The sequence below is a fragment of the Grampus griseus genome (genome assembly GCF_964374135.1).
Source record: "Grampus griseus genome assembly, chromosome: 8".
NCBI lineage: Eukaryota > Metazoa > Chordata > Mammalia > Artiodactyla > Delphinidae > Grampus > Grampus griseus.
The window spans coordinates 82,997,533-83,016,979 of NC_139002.1; the positions used below are offsets into that span (position 1 = coordinate 82,997,533).

The following is a 19,447-nucleotide window of genomic DNA, read 5'->3' on the forward strand; positions in this document are numbered from 1 at the left end:
AAAAAATATTTATATATATAAACCCATATTGAAAAGGAGTCTGCACGCTCTTTTTTCTTTTTTTTTTTTTACTGCATGAAATACCTGCTCTTGACAGATTCCATTTCCTTATTTTTAAAGCTAAAATAATTTAAAAGAAACAAACATACAATGAATCCTTGTATAATCACAATATGGATCTCACTAGCTAAGCCATCCTCTAAAAGAGGGCCGTTTTCTTCCCTCGACACAGCTTTCTTTATAGTGACAGTGTTGAAGAGAAGTCTTTTCCACGCCTACTTTTGTTGAAAAGATTGTTCTAAATCCGGGCCACGTCTGCAAAAAAGAAGCATTCCCAAGAAAAACAACAACAACAAAACATCAAAAAATAAAATACTTCAGACAATACTCTTAAAACAGTTGTGCAAATCTGGGTGGTTTTTAAAACACTGCCTACCTGTTTCTTTTTTTTTTTTTTTTGTCTTTTTTTTTTTTTTTCCAGCTTAAAGCATATTAAAATAAGACTTTTGTCACCTTTTCAAAAGAAAGCTTGGCTGTCCTTTGGCGAACACTAACAATTTACAATGGCGTGGCCTTTGAGAAAACAGAAGTCATTTTACAAATTCACAACGCTCCTTTGATTCCAAATGGATGCCCCATTTAAAAAAAAAAAATAAAGAAGAAGCACAACCTCTAGCATCATTTGTGTTCCAGCAATTTACAAAAAGAACTCACATGATCTGGAAATAAACAAGGAAGAGAATGTAAGTTTATAATTAGAAAAATGGCAGTTTTTAGACCTTTCCTCACATTCCAATTGGGCATTTGGAGGTTCAGGAACCCTGTGGGTTTGGAAGGTCAAATATAATTGGAGGGTTGGTCGGTTGAAAGCTGACTGTACACGTTGAGGCATTGATGTACGTTGTGTAACCGTCGGTCATAATGCCGTAACCTGTGGAGATAGAGTGTCACACTTACTGTAAAATATACAAATGACAGTGATTCAATGCAGGGCCATCAGACAAGGGAAACAAAAAGTCTTTGCCAGTGGGCAGTGAGATGAAATTCAGTAGAGCATCCCCCAGATATTACAGCTTTCAGAAGCTGCCTCCCAATTTTACTTTCTTTAAAGGGAGAATCCTCTACTTCAAAGAAAAGTGATTCTTTTTTCTTTCAACACTAGATTTTATTTCAACACTAGATTTGTTGGGGAGAGGCTGTGATTTCTTTACTAGTGAAAATAAAGAAAAAACAGCTTTTCCTCTTTTTAAAATATGATTTTCATTTCAAAGCCCTTGTATTAACTATCGAGTTCCAGGGAAGAGAATGAGTAACATAAGAAACCCCTCAGGGGCAAACACATCCATCATCCAAACCTCAAATGGGCTTCAGGACAGGTGAGAAGGAAAGAGTATTGCATTGGGAGTTGGGACAGGTGAACGCTTAGCTTCCTTACCTATAGAATAAGCTCTAAACTGCCTCAATGAAAGTTAACAATAAGTGACCTTATCTTACTTGAACTGTGTGGTTTTAATGCTGAGTTCCATTCCATCCAAAAGAATCAGGTAATCAAATGTCCAAGTGATCTGGACACCATAGGACACTGCTTCCTACGCTTACCTGGACACTGGATCAAGCAAAAACACTTCCCATAGGCAGTATAAACCTCTTGGGACCTATTGGAAGAAAGCTAAGAAAGTTTCTCTGGGTCTTTGGTACGTATATTCCTTTTAAAAGTTTTAACATGTTGAAATTTCTAGCAGGTTTGCAAATTTGCACATTTCCCTGGATACCTTATTTTGTCTTACAGCCTCTGCAATTAAGTTTGTAATTCTATGCTGGTATCAGGCTCTGTGAAAAAAGAAAATTATCAGGACTTATAGAAATAACTGATAAGATTTTTTTTCTTCCATTTGCTAAAATTTCTCCAAGTAAGCCTGTGGAGAGCTTAATGAGGGTCAATGGAAAAATTTCTTAAGAAAGGAAAAGAAGCATTTCAAATGTGCACTGTTTAGTTCTGGGGTCATAAAGTCTTGTTATCTCTCTCCATCAAGAGGTTGGTATTTGCCCTCTCTCTGCCCCCTTCAGCTGTCTTAAGCGAATAAAAGCAAGACAAAGTTTATTTGAATATGATCTCCTCTCTTTTAAGCAAGTTTATTATTTTGGGACTTCAGTGGAATTCCCCAATTGTCTGGCTAGTTTAAAGCTAATTAATGACTAAAAGAAAAAAAAGATGAAATGCAAACTTATAGGCACGATGCAGGAATTCAAACCTGATAACTGCTCCCCAGAAATGCTATTTAGACACCATCTCGCATCCTATTCCCTCCCCTCAGCCTTTATCATGCCTTAGAGAAGTGCGCTCCTTTTCAGGGAGTATGGCTTAACGTCAGGGCAGGATGACATCCACTCTTGGGGAGCCGCCCCCCGCTGCCACTGCTTTCCATCCACTCAGCTCATGCCTGACTTGGAGCAAGATGGACTTTCTCTGGCCTCTGCAGGATGATTTTCAATATGCTGTTTATTACCTGCCTAGCCAGGAAGCCACTGGATTGAGGGCTTTGAAAAGCAAACTTTACTTTTTGCTGGGTCAGGCCTAAACTCCTCACCTGTTGCAGGTTCATAAATAACTCCAGAGAACAGCCGTAAGCAGGGGCTGCAGTGAATATGGAGGCTGCCTACATACACGCACCCACTGCACACAAATGTCTGTAACCAGGAGAGGCCGGTACGGCCAGAAAACCTAAGGCCTGCTGAAAGAGGCCTCGGGTCTGTCCCAAGGCCCAGTTACCCCTGGTTTGAAAAAGTCCGGAGAGACAAAACTAGAGTCCTGAAGGTTCCCGTGAGGCCTTCTGCTTCTGTGAACTTGATTCTAGATGACCTGGGAAAGCAGAAAACAGCCACTGGACCAGTTCCCACCTAGGGGAGATTTAATTACGCTGTTTAACCTCAGCTCGAGCGTATAGCACTGATGATTTCTGAGGAGTCTGAAATGGTTTTCTGAGATTAGTAAGGAAATGTCTGCCTGCAAATGTGTGGGTTCTATCACTGCAGTTCTGTATCTTTCATTGCACATCCAAAGTTATTTTTTAGACAGTCTTGTCTTCCTGGGTCTTTGTGTGTATTCCATATGAAACACAATATTTAGGTAGAAGAAGACATAGAAGTTATTTAGTCTAAATCCAGGCCATTTCTTCTGATGCTCTTAAAGAGAAAATCTGTCCTTTAGTCCCTCAGGGCTTCTCTACAAACGGTGGTTATCAAACATTCTTCACTGGAGCCCTGAGATTCCAGAAATTGTCTGGGGTAGTGCTGGGTTTTCCAAAAGGTGGTTTCTTACTCTCCACTCTGCTTAAAAGAGAGCAGCTCCACAGAAAACACTTCTCAGCTTTATATATGTGTTTCTCCTAAGATTTCATCTCATGAAAGGGTTCCGCTGGGAAAAAGAGTTTGGAAACCACCACGCCAATTACTCCTGGTGTAACTAAGGTCCCCACTGTGAATGAGATCACGGATAATGACTCAACATGTTGTGAACTCCTTTCTCCCGGTCTTACCTTCATGGATTCCACCAAACACATGGAGTTTGGGCCGGACTCGCCTCTGGACTGTGTTTAAAAGCTCCACGCAGCCCACTCTCTGAAGTTCCTTTGGAACCCAGTCTCGAAAACCTAAGAGTAAAATGCAATCAATACTCTTAATTTTCTGTCTCCAGGTAAGGTTTCATTTAGACTTTCAGGAAGCCATAACTCACAGAAGGTTTATTACATGATCTGTAATCCTAGCCTCTCCATTAACGCTCACAATGGCTTTTAAGGAACTTTTCACTCGTCACTTTGTCTTCTTTAGGTTCTTGAATTTTTTTTTTTTTCTTTTTGGTTTCTCCTTTTTTTTTTTTTCTTCCTGTTAATTAACATTTTTTTTCTGTGAGGGATTTGATTTATTCAGCCCTGGGTTTCAACTCTTCATGGGCCCAATGACATTTATTCCCTGTAGTCCCATAAGCTCTCTTTTCTCTCAATTCAGTTACTTTCTCTCTCTCTTTTTTTTTTTTTTTTGCGGTAAGCGGGCCTCTCACCGTTGTGGCCTCTCCTGTTGCGGAGCACAGGCTCCAGACGCGCAGGCTCAGCGGCCATGGCTCACGGGCCCAGCCGCTCTGCGGCATGTGGGATCTTCCCGGACCGGGGCACGAACCCGTGTCCCCTGCATCTGCAGGCAGACTCTTAACCACTGCGCCACCAGGGAAACCCCTTTCTCTCTTTTTTTAATTGTATCTCTCTTATAGCAGTCTACTTCAAAATGGTTCAGAGAAGAAGGGCTAGCAAGGGCTTCCTGTAAACTGGCCACAAGATGCCTTGCTCTCTTTATTTTCTTTTTCTTTTTTAAATTTTTGGCTGAGCCACGGGGCATGCGGGATCTTACTTCCCCGACCAGGACTCGAACCCACACCCCCTGCAGTGGAAGGGTGGAGTCTTAACCACTGTGCCGCCAGGGAAGTCCCACCTTACTCTCTTTAGACGCATCAGCTCTTAACCCTGGGTTCCTGATGGCCCAAGCTTGGGAATGCCACGTTCCTCCTCCAGTCTCCTCTTTAACAATAGTGCAACCACGGTGACCCTGTGGTGGCATGCATGAAGCTGGGGCTGATTGACTGTCTTTATGCAAAAGCCACTTCGTTCTAAGTCTAATGCAAAAAAATCCATAAAAACTGACATCAATCATAGCAAAAGTCAGCTATCTGAATGATTATGGCCCGGAATGGAATCCAATCACCTCAGTGGGATGGGGTAGAAAGAAAGCAGATAGGACAAAAGGCTAAATCATAATCAGTGGAAACCCATTCCATAGTTCCATTAGTTGATTTCTACTATTCAGAAATGATCAGGCAGAAAGGGACAGTCCAGCTTATTCCACTTCGTTTGGCAAACGGTAAAAATGAAGGTTTAGCATCTCTGTAAAGACGTGTTGGCTGGTGAGCGGCAGAAAATATGGGAAAAACACCAGATACAAGTAGGGACCCTGTAAAAATCCAATCAGGGATTTCAAAACTTGGTTAATTAGAAGGAAAATTCTCTAATCCACAGTGATCGGCATATTCCCTCATGGATGTGTTTTTCTTGAAGAGGGAAAACATCTCATTTCACATGCAATCGCCTAAGAAAGTGTCTTGCTCGTACCATAATAGTGAAGTCCCATGTGCCATGGCTCCTTTAGCAGGAGAGAATTCAAGGCCAATCCCCACGCCCACCCCCTACCTCCTAGTCCAGAATGTTCACAAAAATCCCAATAACTACACTGATTAAGGCTCAACATTACCTTATGAAAACTTTGCCTGACATTTTATTTTGGAACTCCCTGATGTAGGTCTTACTCTGCTATATGCACAGCCACCCTCTGGATTACTCCATCTTTACTACAACGAGAGGGATGGTAGCCTCTCTATTAAGAGTTCCTGGAGAGGGCTTCCCTGGTGGCGCAGTGGTTGAGAGTCCGCCTGCCGATGCAGGGGACACGGGTTCGTGCCCCGGTCCGGGAAGATCCCACATGCTGCGGAGAGGCTGGGCCCGTGAGCCATGGCCGCTGAGCCTGCGTGTCCGGACCTGTGCTCCGCAACGGGAGAGGCCACAACAGTGAGAGGCCCGCGTACCGCAAAAAAAAAAAAAAAAAAAAGAGTTCCTGGAATGTCTGAATTCTTTGGAGGCCAGAATGCCACTTGCTTTTGTACCAAAATTAATGACTTGATGAAGTCTGTGAATGAACTGTTCTGTTCAAAGTTATATTCCAAATAATACTTCAGGTATGTAAATGTTTCTATGCTGAGGACGCCCGAGTCCCTCACAGTACACAGCCTAAGGGGGATTAAGCCTGCACCCAACTAGGCTGCTCAGGGGAAGGATCAGGTTGGCTGGGATGTGGTCTCTGTAGGGTCTCGCTGTGTAACTCATGCTGAGCAGAATATTTAGCCAGCAATTCAATGATTTGGTTAGTCTCTAATGATTGCAAAATAGGGAAATGAATTAATCATGGCTTGATAAAGGTTATTGATAAGTATAATCTTGTAAAGTATGGAGGGGGCAGGATGGGGTAGGGAAAGAGCATGGGGATGGCGATTCTGAAGCTTTGAAAAAAGTCAGGAAGTGCTGATCTTGTGCAAATCTGTACAATTTCCCGGCCTGCACCAGAACTACCTTCCCTTCTCTTGCTTCCCTCCCACCCCCCATCATGAAAATGTGCCACTGTGGCTCATGCTCTGGTCCTCCCTTCCGCTGTTTCTTTGTGAAACACAGAGCACTTCCCTTGTAAGGGCAGGAAGGCAGCACTAAGTGGCGTGAAGGGGAAAATATCTACAAAGATTAAATTCACATTAGGGGATGCGTGTTAGATTTTTTATTTTTCAGGCCGACAGAGGAGGGAAGTGACATGGATAGTAACCCCAAACCACAGGAAAAAAATGATGAACAGCATTTATTTTTGTATTGCTTTCCTCCTGTCTCCAAAGCAAGATGATCACGAAAACTTTTCTAGCCCTGTACATTTAACAATTTGTTAAGAGGATAGATTTCATGTTATGTGGTTTTTCATAAAATTTTTTAAAAGAGGAAACTCTCCTACTAAAAGGGAAACATCTGGATTGCCTGAGCATACCTTAGTTTGACAAGGAAGGCTGCTGGTGTAATAGACACCCAGTAGATGGGAAGATCAAGGTGGTAGTCCTGTTTGAAAAATGTTCTGTGGCTAAACCAAACCACTAACAAGCTCATGAATAATTAGAAGATTATTATATAAATCAAACAATCATCTTCTGACCTATAATCTGGGTGACTGAAGGTAGCTTTGAAGCGTATTGGCAATCTAAGCCTGGATGCAGGTTCACTGTATCTATAAGATGAGTATCTTTTTTTTTTTTGCGGTACGCGGGCCTCTCACTGTTGTGGCCTCTCCCATTGTGGAGCACAGGCTCCAGACGCGCAGGCTCAGCGGCCATAGCTCACGGGCCCAGCTGCTCCGTGGCATGTGGGATCTTCCTGGACCGGGGCATCAGCAGGCGGACTCTCAATCACTGCGCCACCAGGGAAGCCCATAAGATGAGTATCTTTAAGTAATATTCAACGTAAGTCCTTACTAAACACCTTAGCTAAAAAAAGAGAAAAAGAAAAGGATTCTTTTCTTGTATAATTAGCTTGATGTTATACTTAAAGATCTCCCAGGTTCCACTACTATATGGGAAAGGAAAATGAACTACTTTGAACGAAAGTTTCCATCATTTCATTACCATTCAAAAGCCCTGTGATTGGGAGGTCTGTGTCTTCCTTCCATTCCCCCTCCCACTCCCTCACTCCAAAGTGAATATAGTTCTTAAAATAAATTATCAAGCTCAAAAGACTGTGGTGCTCTATACTCATTTGATTTTCCCTGACCTGACTAAATCAAAAAATTTAATTTCAAGAACACCTGTAAGCCCAGCAGAACTGCTGAGTTCAATGATCATACTGGGTTTCTTTAAAGACACTGACTTTTCTTTTTGTATTCACTTTTTTTTTTTTTTTTTGGAGGAAAATGATTATGTCCCTGAAGCATTATTCATTATGTTTGGGAAAAAAAGGCATCACGTATGACGAAAGTACACCTTTGCTTCACTTACCGAGAGGAGGTCCGTGTGTCATGAGTATGTCGATGCCCTCAGGGATAAGGTTCCACTTGTCCAGCAGAGACTGACCTCTGGGCAGGTTAAAGCCCCAACCATTAAACCACGGGGTCCTTTGGGGGAGATAATGCACATGGTATCAGGCCAGCAGAGCCACGTTTCCGCTCTACACTATTTCTCTCTCGCACATTCCCCCACGGTTTGCATTGCTCTCTTTTCTCTTTTTGATGGTTGGCCCTGGCAGCAGGATGCTTTTTTGTTGACTGCTTCAAAACCAATTCATTTGAAAGCAAGTGTGGAGCCTACAAATTGTCCAACTAGAAAGAGGCACGGGAGCCTTTACAGTTGAGACTTTCCCAGCAGACCCCTATCAAAATCTTAACACTGCTTTGTGTTCCCCCAAATCTCAGTGCTTCCTAAAGATGCCCAGCCCAGATCCGAAGCATGTCCATCCTTCCTGCAGTGCCTCGGGGCTAAGAAATTCCATCAGCCCTCCTTCTTCCTCCCCATCACTGTGGAATGGCTTCACTAGAAAGATTCTTACTGAAATCCTTGGGGAAAAGGACAAGTGCTCCGAAGGCAGAAACCACACACAGAGATGTTCTGAACATCCCGGACTGAGAATGCTGAAAAAATATTGCGGGGGGTGGGGGTGGGGCTCTGAAAGGTGAGGTGGGACACTGAACAAAAGGCCAAAGTGGAACTTTCCTCCGGTCACCAAAGGGAAGATTTCTGGGGACACCCCTGTTCACTCTGGAATCCAATCTCCTGACAGTGAATGTGAGCATTCCACCCTCTCGGGAACTTCTGCTCCAGGAATAAGTTTCTGAGATTGATGCTCTACGTAGAAACGAATGGCATCTTCATCCATCCAGTGAGCATTTCTAACTGGAGCTGAAAACGTCTCTACCATGTATAATAACGGGAGGATGATCAAGTTTTCTCTACAAATACTACAGGCTACATCACATCAGAACAAAACAGTTCCCAATGCTGTCCTATTCCCAAACATCTAGATGTAACCATTATTTTTTGAAACTGACTCTCTTTGTCCTGGAGGAAATTCCAGTTTGCTAGGGCATAGGCGTCAAAGACAAGTTGGTCAATGTTCTGGCTAAGCCCAACTTCTGCCTTCAGCTTAAGCTGCCCCTTCCATGCCTACTGAGAGAGGTAACCCTGTGTACAAGAGGACCTGGTCTGTCACAGCTAATCAAACAGGGGGCATTATTATTTAAAGCCAATCATGGCCCAGACTAACCAGTGTCTTTCAATACTCTGCACTCAGAAACACTAACCATCATTCATTTGGTGGTGGGCATGCCTAGTCAAGGCCAGAGGTGAAAGGATGGCCCCTGAAAGCCATGTGAAAATTCACCTTACAGGTAAGAACCGCAGTTCCCACTGAGGTGCCTGAGAGAGTAAGTTCCAGAGATAAGAGACTGTGTGGCCTCAGCTCGAAAAAGAGAAACCAAGGAAGTATCTGACTTAGTCCCTAACCACTTTCCAAGTCCCTAAGCCATCCTCAGGAAGCTTACTTGTAATAACAATAGCTATATAACAACAGTAATCGTTATTATAGTTATTATTTATTGAGTGTTTGCTCTATGTCAAGGTACTATTCTAAGTACTTTATTTGTATCGACACACTGAAACCTCACAACCAGCTCATGAGGTGGGTGCTATTATTAACCACATTTTACAGATGAGGAAAATGAGGTACAGAGAGCTCAAGTAAATACAGCCAATAAATTGGACATAAACCCAAGCAGTTTGGTTCCAAAACCCAGACTCTTAACCTGCATGCAATTCCCCTTCTTTTATACTACCTGAATTAACTTACTACTTGCCCTGAGTGAGCCCCCTCTGTACTCTTTCAAGTTTGAGTGTCTTATTGCTTAACGCCAAACGAGCACTGGACTAGAATAACACAGCCCTAAGATGCTGAAGTGCCCACCAATAGTTTTTGCCTAGCCAGCTCTTTCTGCCTTCTTCTGGTAACAACATTTTAATTTCTATGGAGTACCTTTCCCTCCCCCGCTCAGTACATGTGCTCTGGTAAGGCTGACTCATCTCTGCTCAGAATGAAGCACGTATGGCCTCTCCGTGAGCAGTGACTGGTCTAGGGATGTGCATATGACCCAAGTTGGGCCAGTGAGCGCCATCCTCAGGATTTTGTTGGTGCTACCTAAAGAGAAGTCATAGTTTCCTCTCTTTCCTATCTTGAGAACTACGTAAGCCTGCTACTGCCTGGGAGCTATCTCGGCCACCATGCAGATAAGCTTGTGCTTGAGAAGCAAATCACCACAAAGAATGCGAAGCCAAGAAGCAGAGTGCTTTGATGACCTTGTTGGACCCGGGGAACCAGCTGTGCCTGAAGCCAATCACATTTTTCTTCCAAGTATGTAAGCCAGCAAAATCCTTTTCTTCTGATTAGCTTGAGTTAGATCCTGTTTCTTGCAACCGAAAGAGTCCTAATATATACAGTCACTGTATTTAGTGTAGAAACGACTTATGTACCTATTGGCAATGATTACCCACCCCTCAAGATGTCCACGTCCTAATTCCCGGAACCTATAAATATATTACCTTACATGGCAAAGGTGGATTAAAAGTTTGTTTGGGAGCTAATCAGCTGACCTTAAACTGGGGAGATTATCCTGGATTACCTAAGGAGGACCCAGTGAAACCACAAGGTCCCTAAAAGTGGAGAAGGGAGGTAGAAGAGGAAATTAAAGAGGTGCAATGTAAGAAGGACTTAACCTGCTGTTGATGGCTTTGAAGAGGAAGGAAGAGGAACATAAAGCCAAGGAATGTGGGCAGTGTCAAAAAGCTGGAAAAGGTAAGCAGAGAAAACAAATGCTCCCACAGAGCCTCCAGAAAGGAACACAGCCCTGCCGACACCCGGATTCCAGCCCAGTGAGACCCGTGTCAGGTTTCTGACCAACAGATGGTGAAGCAATAAACGTGTCGTTTTAGATGAATGGATAAAGAAGAGGTGGTATATATACACAATGGAATACTACTCAGCCATAAAAAAGAATCACATTTTGCCATTTGCAGCAACATGGATGGACTTGGAGGGTCTAATGCTAAGTGAAATAAGTCAGACAGAGAAAGGCAAATACTGTATGATATCACTTATATGTGGAATCTAAAAAATGCAACAAACTAGTGAATATAACAAAAAATAAGCAGACTCACCAGATATAGAGAACAAGCTAGTGGTTACCAGCAGAGAGAGGGGAGGAAGGAAGGCCAATATAGGGGTAGGGGAGTAAGAGGTACAAACTATTAGGTCTAAAATAAGCTACAAGGATATATTGTACAACACGGAGAATATAGCCAATATTTTATAATAACTATAAATGGAATATAACCTTCAAAAATTGTGAACCACTATATTGTATGCCTGTATATATAATATTGTACAGCAACTAAACTTCAATTAAAAAATACATTAAAAAATAAATATATGTTGTTTTATGCCACTAAATTTGTGGTGATTTGTTACAGAAGCAATAGGAAACTAATACGGTATCTAAACTGTCTGAGCTGGTTATAAAATCCACGGACTGTGAGTGGCCTGAGTCTCACCTGGTACACAGCGCGTGTTCAATCAACACAGCCCTTCCACAGCCACACTGTCTTGCTCGGCTAGGTGCAGCGCTTTTAGTTTCCTCTGAGGAAAAGGCAGTGCTCACTTTCTTATCCCAGTCTGTCAGGGATGCACCAGGCATCGTGGGTATGGGGGTGAGGCCTCGTAGACCCTTTCAGAGCTTTAATGAGTCCACCCTGCTCTCTCTTGCCTTCTAGGACTCCCAGACTGCAGGATGGTAAACATTTTCATTAGACTCTAAAATAGAGTTTTCCCAGTTTGGGATACCCATCTTTCCCCTTTACTTTACAATAATAACCCTCTTCCAAGATTTGTTTTAAAAGTAAAAAGAAAAAAAAAAAAGGCAAGTTCAGAACCCAGTGAAGATTCAGTGAGCATTCTGGCATGAGAGAGAGAAAAATAAGCAAAAACATCTGTTTTCCTAGATTTTGCAAACAAGCTTCTGGGCCTATGGTTCCTGTCTGAATGGCGAATAAAGAAGGGTTTGGAAGAGTCCCAAGCACACCCAAGTAGTTGGTACAATGAGGGGCTCTGATTTCACTGCCAGAGGCTGTCTGAGGGCAGTCAGCCCCTGAACCCCGAGGATATCCCAGGGGCTTCCAGCGTCAAAGAACGGGACTTATTTTTTTCACTCTTTCCAGTTTTCCCTCATAGAACTTTCTCTTGGAAACCTACAGCCCTATTCCCCCAGGAAATGCTCAGTTTTACAAGTGCTCTGTAAAAGATTAAGGCAGGTCCATGGTCTAGAGGTCCCTTAAATTTTATTTGGTTAATGTTAAGCCTGTGACAAAGCCCAGACATTTCCAAGTTAAGGGTAAACTTTGAAAATGTTGGGCTTTTCTTTTGACTCAAACCTGTATGTACATGAGACAGAGGTTAAGTTATATGAAAGCATGAACATTTATTAAGTCCCTGATCCGTTTTTACGTAGGGGTTTGGTTTTACATAGGCTATTACATTTAACTCCTCATAACAATACTCGGGCTAGGTATTATCAGCTCTGTTTTTAGATTAAAAACCTGAAGATCAGTGATATCAAGTGATTTGTTCACTTTCCTAGGATTAGTAAGTGGCGGAACTGAGATCTGAACCCAGACCTGCTGGCTGCAAAGCCGATGTTCTTTCTTTGCACAATGCTGAATTAAAACCATCCAGCCCAGTTTTGGTTTTGGCTCTCACATACATAAAGTAAACAAGGCCGATCCATACGGTCTCTGAGGCTGTGCACTGTGCAACTCCAGAGGGCTCCATGGCATTGTGGGATGGAAGTGGCTCTTAGTGAAAATGCAGTGTGAATTCAACAATGCTGGTACGGCTTCTCTGGGATGCTTTCTGTTCCTCTAGATCCCCTAGATCAGGCCTTTTCCATAATACAGTGACCAGGAAATGGGAAAAGCAGCCCAGTGATGGGCTCCAGAATTATCCCAGCATGGTGTAATAAGTGGGGCATACAGAAATGGGAGACCCATGTGCTAATTTGCATGCTGGCATCAATTCGCTAATGCACAAGACCCTTGGATAAGAGAAGGTCCTCAGTGGGCCAGTTTCCTCATCTGAGCAAAGAATGAATGGGTGGATGTGATTACGGGAGTTCAGGATCGCTTTTAGGCTGCAGAAATCTTATGCAGAAGGCCCAGACCCAAAGCAGGTATGTGCAGGGGTGTTTCTTGCCAGGGGACGGGGACGAAGGGGCTCTGAGCCTGTTCACTCACTCAGCCCCCTCCTCCTTTCTGACCTACGCCTCTGAGCACAGCTGGCAAAACCTGACACTCGATAATCTTTCTGTGGTCTAGAAATCCCCAAATTCTGTCATTCTGTGCAGGCTATCAATGTTCTGAGTAACTGCTGTGAATTGCCCTCAATGAATTACCTAAATTGCCTGTAAAGGACCAAGTCCAGTGTGGGAGAAATAGCTGCACAGAGCAGAGACCGACTGTGTCAGCATCAATGAATAATGCTTTATCCAGTTGAGTTTCAACCTGAAACACGAAACCCCAGCAGTGAGCCCCCCAGGAGTTCACTGGGAAACGTGTGCACAGCCGACCTCCCGAGCCCCACAATGAGTTTTGTTCTGTAGCAGTGGGGAGGCGAGGGGGGAAAGGAGGAGGGAGGAGGGAGGAATCCAAGGGAACAATGTCTACTGCCTTGGCCAAGGACTTAATAATTAGCTGTGACTAACAAATGCCACATGGGAACCGACTTGTAAGAAAATGTCCCACAAAGCACCCTATTGCCAGTGGGCCAATCCGAGCCCACGACCGCCCCTCCTAGACAGGGATTAGAAAATCCTGGAAGGAAGGGGAGTACTTCAGCTGCTTGAAGCCAGTGGACCGAAGACTCAAACGGATGGAAGCTGGGGATGCTTTCAAGGCGCCCTCCCCCTTATTCTCAGAATTAGAGGCACTTGGCCTCTCGGGGCTGAGAGTCCAGGGGCAGGTGCTGCGGGAGTCCACATAGGCAGAACTTGTTCCAAACAATGTCAATACAAAACAGGTTTGCTCTCTGGAAGCACGTTGAGATTAAATCACTGCAAAGGTCATCTGTGTTTGCTGTACACAATGCTGTGGTGTGGGCGGAAGGGAGCTGCCAGAGCATAAATCCCAGGTTTGGACAGGTGAATGGCCGTTCACTCCCCGACCAACTTCGGGGGGGGCTGGGTGCACCCCAGGAAAGCAGGATTTGGAAATGAGCAATTGGTGCTTGTTCAACTCAGATGGGCTACTCAGGTTCACTGCCCTGGTGTTGGTCAGTGTGGACAGACTCCCCATGGACCCTGAGTCCTGGGCGGACGGCATCACAAAGACTTGGGGTTCTTCTGAATACAGTCTCCTGGGTGCCCGCTGCAGAGATTAGGGCTTGGGATTCCGCAGGAAAGCTGTGAAGGGGAAAAGTGCAAGCTCACGAGCACCCAGACTTAATGAAAGGGCTGGCGTGTTGGCTGTGCGAGAACCTGGGGGTTTTGTGAAAGTTAAGCCATTCTTGTTTTGGAGGCCGTGGGTACGAGTGTGTATTATGGGGTCAAACAGACCCATGTTCAGTAGGTCTGCTGCTTACTGGCTTCTCTGATCCTGTCTCCTCATCTTTCAAAAAGCAGCAGAATATCCACCCACGTGGATAAAGTGAGATAATGAGATAATTTATGTAAAATTCTGGCCGAGAACTGCCAGCGACTATTAATGTGCAGCTTCTAATTTATACATGATATACATTAGCAGTGTGTGTGTGTGTGTGTGTGTGTGTGTGTGTGTATACACACACACACACACAAGATTGCTCATGTTATTCTTTTCTCTCTAGAGTTTCTCAAGCTATGGCTCATCAAATCATAGACCCTGCTGCTCCAGACTCCGGAAAAGTCCCCAGTGCACAGGCAAGCATTACTAGACGGCTAGATAGAGGCTGATTTCCTCCGGCTGATTACTTATTAAAAGGCGCTTCCTCGGCTCACTTTTGAGTGGAAGTTTTTCAGAAAGGCACTCCCTCCCTCGCCTGGCGGCCGGCTCAGTCTTGCATAGACAATCCTGTGGAACGTGAGAGCACAAGGTAAAACGGTTAGTCAAGCTGCTTGGCCGGCAAGTACAGGTGGCTAGAGTTTGACAGGATTTTAAATTGGCGAAGTTCAAGGAAGGGGTTCACTTTGGGTCCTTGGAATATTTATAATAGGGGGTTCAGAGAGGTTCACTGCAGGAATCGACACACTACTAATTAAAGCCATCACCACCGCCTGGCACCTCTGTGAAGCAAAATTCAGAAACCAGGAGCCAATTTCCACAATCCCTTTCTTTTCTAAATGGTGGTGCTTCAGAATTGCAACCTCTTCCACGCCCGGCACTCCCAGCCACCATCGGCCCCTCTCCGACTACACATCACACCAGGTCCAAGGGAAGCTAATTTAACCACTGCTGGTTAAAATCACACCGCACTTCACAGCGCCTTTCACATGCCATGAAGCTGTCATGATAATTCTTGATCTCTGGCTCACCTGACAGCTCAGCCCTCCCTTGACTGCAAAGCTTCCCGTCGGTTAGAAATAGCAGTTTCCCTGGCACCAGATGTGTCATCCTGCACATCCAGATGAAAGGCAGACACCTGCCCCGCTCCCCTCCTTGCTTCCCTTTCTCTCCATTGCTCTGGAGTTTGTTTAAGAAGCCAGCCTTCTCCCTCCCCAAGTCCCTCCACTTGGCAGCCTGGAAGTTACTCTTCCATGCAATTAAAAGGCTGTCTTGCATTACCCACGGAAGAACGTCACATCTTGTGCAGCAAAGAGACGCACACGGTAATTGACATCACTAGGAGAGAGATGCAAAGCTTCACTTCAGGGCAAGATTGACACCTCTGGGCAGCTGCCTGGGAAGAGCCTGCCTCACCCAAACCAGGACTCAGCTGCCTCCAAAGGGCAGTGCCGGCTTCTCTCACACCAGCTGTCCAGTCCCGTCACTTCACTACGGCTTTGTAGATTGGTCTTTCGTTATAAGGTCCTTGGGATGAAAAGAGATCCTGTTTTGATAAAGGGAAGGCCTGGTTGAATAATATGGTCTGCTGCCATAGACAGGATAGGAACAAATCATACCCAAGGTAGTCACGTGAGGCCCATGAGCTACAAATAGGGTTTTCATAAACCAAGGCAGCACACACCGCTGTCTTGACAAACACGCCGACGGTGTCCCCTTTTTGTAACTAATAAGGAGCAAGTGCTGGAATTAAGCCCGTTACCCATTTTCCTCTCTTGCTGGAAAGGAGACGGTGTAAGCAGAGTTTGCTTTAGGAGCCAAGAAAAAAAACAACAAACCACCCTGACCTGTGTTTGAACTTGGTGTGCCCTGAATTATTAAAAATAATGTTACAGCATTTGCCTGGTCCTCCCAAGCATACCTGCCTTTAATCTTATAAACAAGTTCACAGCACGAAGAGAAAGATTTCCAATAGGTTTCCTTCCCATAGGGTTGTGAGGGAGACTATTCCCATCCATCATGCAGAGAGCCTGACAGGGGAGAGGAAAGACCACGGCAGGACTTCTGTCTTGGTGGGCAGGTGAAGTGGACTTGGGGTCATGCCCTGGTGCTTCCAGAAATGGCTCTTTGTTTTGTGGCCGAGGAAATTAGAGGACCAGGTACCAGGGTACCCTGACCAGGATGGGCCTTGATCTGAGCAGCCCTCAGTGGGACCTGCGTTGATTGATATCTAATCCCCAGCAGGGAGAATTCCTCAAAGAGGGACGTCACGGCCAAGTCTGAAAGGAAAAGAAGGCTCAATGGGTGGAGAGGAGTAGAAGAAAGAAAAGCAGTATTCATCTTTTTTTCCACTAACATTTATTGTGGTAAAATATATATAACAAAATTTAATATTCGAACCATGTTAAGTGTATAATTCAGTGGCATTAAGTCCATTAACAATGTTGTACAACCATCTCCTGAACTTTTGCACATCCCTGATAGAAACTCTGTACCATTGACAACAGCCCCCCATCTCTCCCTCCCCTTAGCCCCTGGCAACCACCGTTCTATTTTCTGTCTCCATAAATATGACCACTCCAGGTACCCCATGTAAGTGGAATCTTACCATATTTGTTCTTCTGGGTCTGGCTTATTTTGCTTAGCATAATATGTTCAAGATTCATCCATGCTGTAGCATGTATCAGAAATTCATTCTTTTGTGTGGCTGAAAAATATTCCACTGTATGGGTAGACAACATTCCCTTTTTTCTTCATCAAAGGTTTCTGTAAGTCTAGGATGTGCCAGGTACCAAGCTTGGCCATAAGGCATCGTGGATGATGAGTCTGAGTCCCTTCCTTCAGGAGGTACACAGGGACTGGGTTGAAAACTCAGAGGATGGGATCAGTATGGTCCTTCTGGGGCATTTAGTCATTCCACAGACATGACCTGGATGCCTGTTATGAGCCGGGTTCCAGCAAGGTCGTTGCTAGGATTACAGCATTGAATCGTTTCCAGGATAAACCCACAGCTCACCATTTCATAGGTAAAGTTGCCCTGGACAGAAGTCTTTAAATGCTGGCCTTCATTTCAAAATAACCTAATTTCCAAAGAGCTTAGGGAACATCAAAATGATCTGAGAATGAACCCAGCAATTCCAAGGGCAGACTGGAGAGGAGGTGACCTGGGGCACAGCTGGCAGGACTCTGCGGGGGAGGTCTCCTTCCACGTCCTCCTGCACACTCCTTAAGAAAGCTCTGCAGCCAGCACCACGACCATGAAACGCAGAACCACATCCTACTAGAGAATAAGCCTGCGAGGGCAGCGTGTGTCACATGCCTGACTGGCTCTAAAGCATGGGACAAACAGGACAGGGGAGGCAGGAAGATTGCCAGGTACTCAGCAAACTCAGCAGAGAGCACCTGCCCCCACCCCTACCCTGCAGACATATCACAGAAACCTAGCCAGAAGACAGTATTTTTCTAACTTAGATTTCCCAAAAGAGTAAGAAAAAGAGGAAAGGTGGGTTCAGGATTAGCTGGATTTGATCTTGTTACACAGTGAACTCTTAAGAATTGATGTTAACAGCAGGGACGGACTGATAAAATCTCTGCCCCGAAATAGGGGATAATACAATATTTTATTCTGTTTAGTTTAGTTTAGAATGTGCCTGTGTTGAGCGTGTGTTGTCACACATTTATTTTGCTAATGCTGGTTTCTTTTTATACAATTTCATATTTGGGTGGACCAGGGGGAGGACTGCAATGGTAAGAAAGCCTGCTCCTGAAAAAATAGACCCAAAGAGAATAAGTGATAAGTGGACCATGAAAGACTAGGCAGCCAGTCATTAAACGTAACAAGGAAGACTGGACGTTCAATGACTTTGGCCTGGTTCACCACCGTGTCCCTAGCACCTGGCACAGAGCAGATGCTTAAGTATTTGTCAGTTGAACTGACTAAGAGTGAGTGTTCATGAAGAGTTTGTAACTTCATGAGAAAGTGTTCATTCCGTGATGGCTAGTGGAAGAGCCAATTTGCAGACCAGTATGAACGCAAGGATGTAAAAAATGCTTAGAAAAAAGAAAGCGATGAAGCTGCTGAATGGCTATCTCAGGGGTGGGAGGAGAACCAGGTGTGATTTTTTCCCCTTCTTTCTATTTGTCTATTATTCTCTACTTTTTCTATACTGACCACCTACATTTTGGAAGAAATTTATCCAGTGTAAAAATCTCCATGCAGTCAAAGGCAACTTGAGCATGGATGGAGAAATTTGGAGGATTCGTTATCTACTTAGACTGCAAAGCAGTTTCTTCCAGCGGGTGAAGAAACTGGTGGATTTGGGGGACTTCAGCTCAGGAAGCTGACGTACGGCTTGCCTTCTTTCTCTCCCCTCCCCGTTACCATTCGTGGGGACAGAAAGTCGTCCTGAGCAGCAGAGTCTTTTATTCATTCAAGTAATTCAATACACATTTACTGAGCATCTGCTACATGCCAGACACCAGTCTGCTGGGGGTGGTTCATCTTACTGAGGGATTTCAGTTTCACTGTAGATAACATTATATAGCTGCATAGTACTTTACTCATTACAAATCATTTTCACATTTATTAGTTCACAATTACCCCCAAGTGGTGGGCAAGGTATTAATTATAGAGAAAACGGTATACAGAAATAGGAATTTTAGTAACTTGCACAAGGTCACCTACAGCTGAGGTGGCATGGACATAATTCTGTAGTCCAATGATTTCAAATGAATGGTTAAAAGTTAGACAGGTCTAGGTTCAAATTCTGACTATTTTCCACTCAGCAATGTGACCTTGGGCAAGTTCATCTGTCTGATCTCAGTTTTCTCATCTATTCAGTGGAGATAATAGGTCCACCCACACAGGTTTGTTGTGAGGACTGACTGTGATCATGTATGTAATGCATTTCCCAGAGTGTTTGCCCTATATTAAGAATTCAATGTGGGACTTCCCTGGTGACGCAGTAGTTAAGAACCCGCCTGCCAATGCAGGGGACACGGGTTTGATATCTGGTCCGGGAAGATCCCACATGCCATGGAGCAACTAAGCCCGTGACTACTGAGCCTGTGCTCTAGAACCTGCGAGCCACAACTACTGAAGCCCGCGCGCCTAGAGCCCGTGCTCCACAAGAGAAGTCAGGGCAATGAGAAGCCTGCGCACCGCAACGAAGAGTAGCCCCCACTTGCCTCAACTAGAGAAAGGCTGCGCACAAAAACGAAGACCCAACGCAGCCAAAAATAAATAAATAAATAAAT

General features: G+C 44.4%; 1 protein-coding gene across 1 annotated transcript in view; it reads right to left on the reverse strand.

The window, feature by feature from the left end:
* Positions 1–276: 276 nt before the first annotated feature.
* Positions 277–19,447, reverse strand: part of MPPED2 (metallophosphoesterase domain containing 2) — a gene marked incomplete at its 5' end in the record, with an annotated part of 167,103 nt that continues 147,932 nt past the window's right edge. The window contains 3 exons of the mRNA XM_082660492.1: positions 277–931; positions 3,537–3,650; positions 7,622–7,737. Of these exons, the coding sequence (XP_082516618.1) occupies positions 813–931; positions 3,537–3,650; positions 7,622–7,737 (349 nt within the window). The 3' untranslated portion in view covers positions 277–812. The remainder of the gene's footprint in view (positions 932–3,536; positions 3,651–7,621; positions 7,738–19,447) is intronic.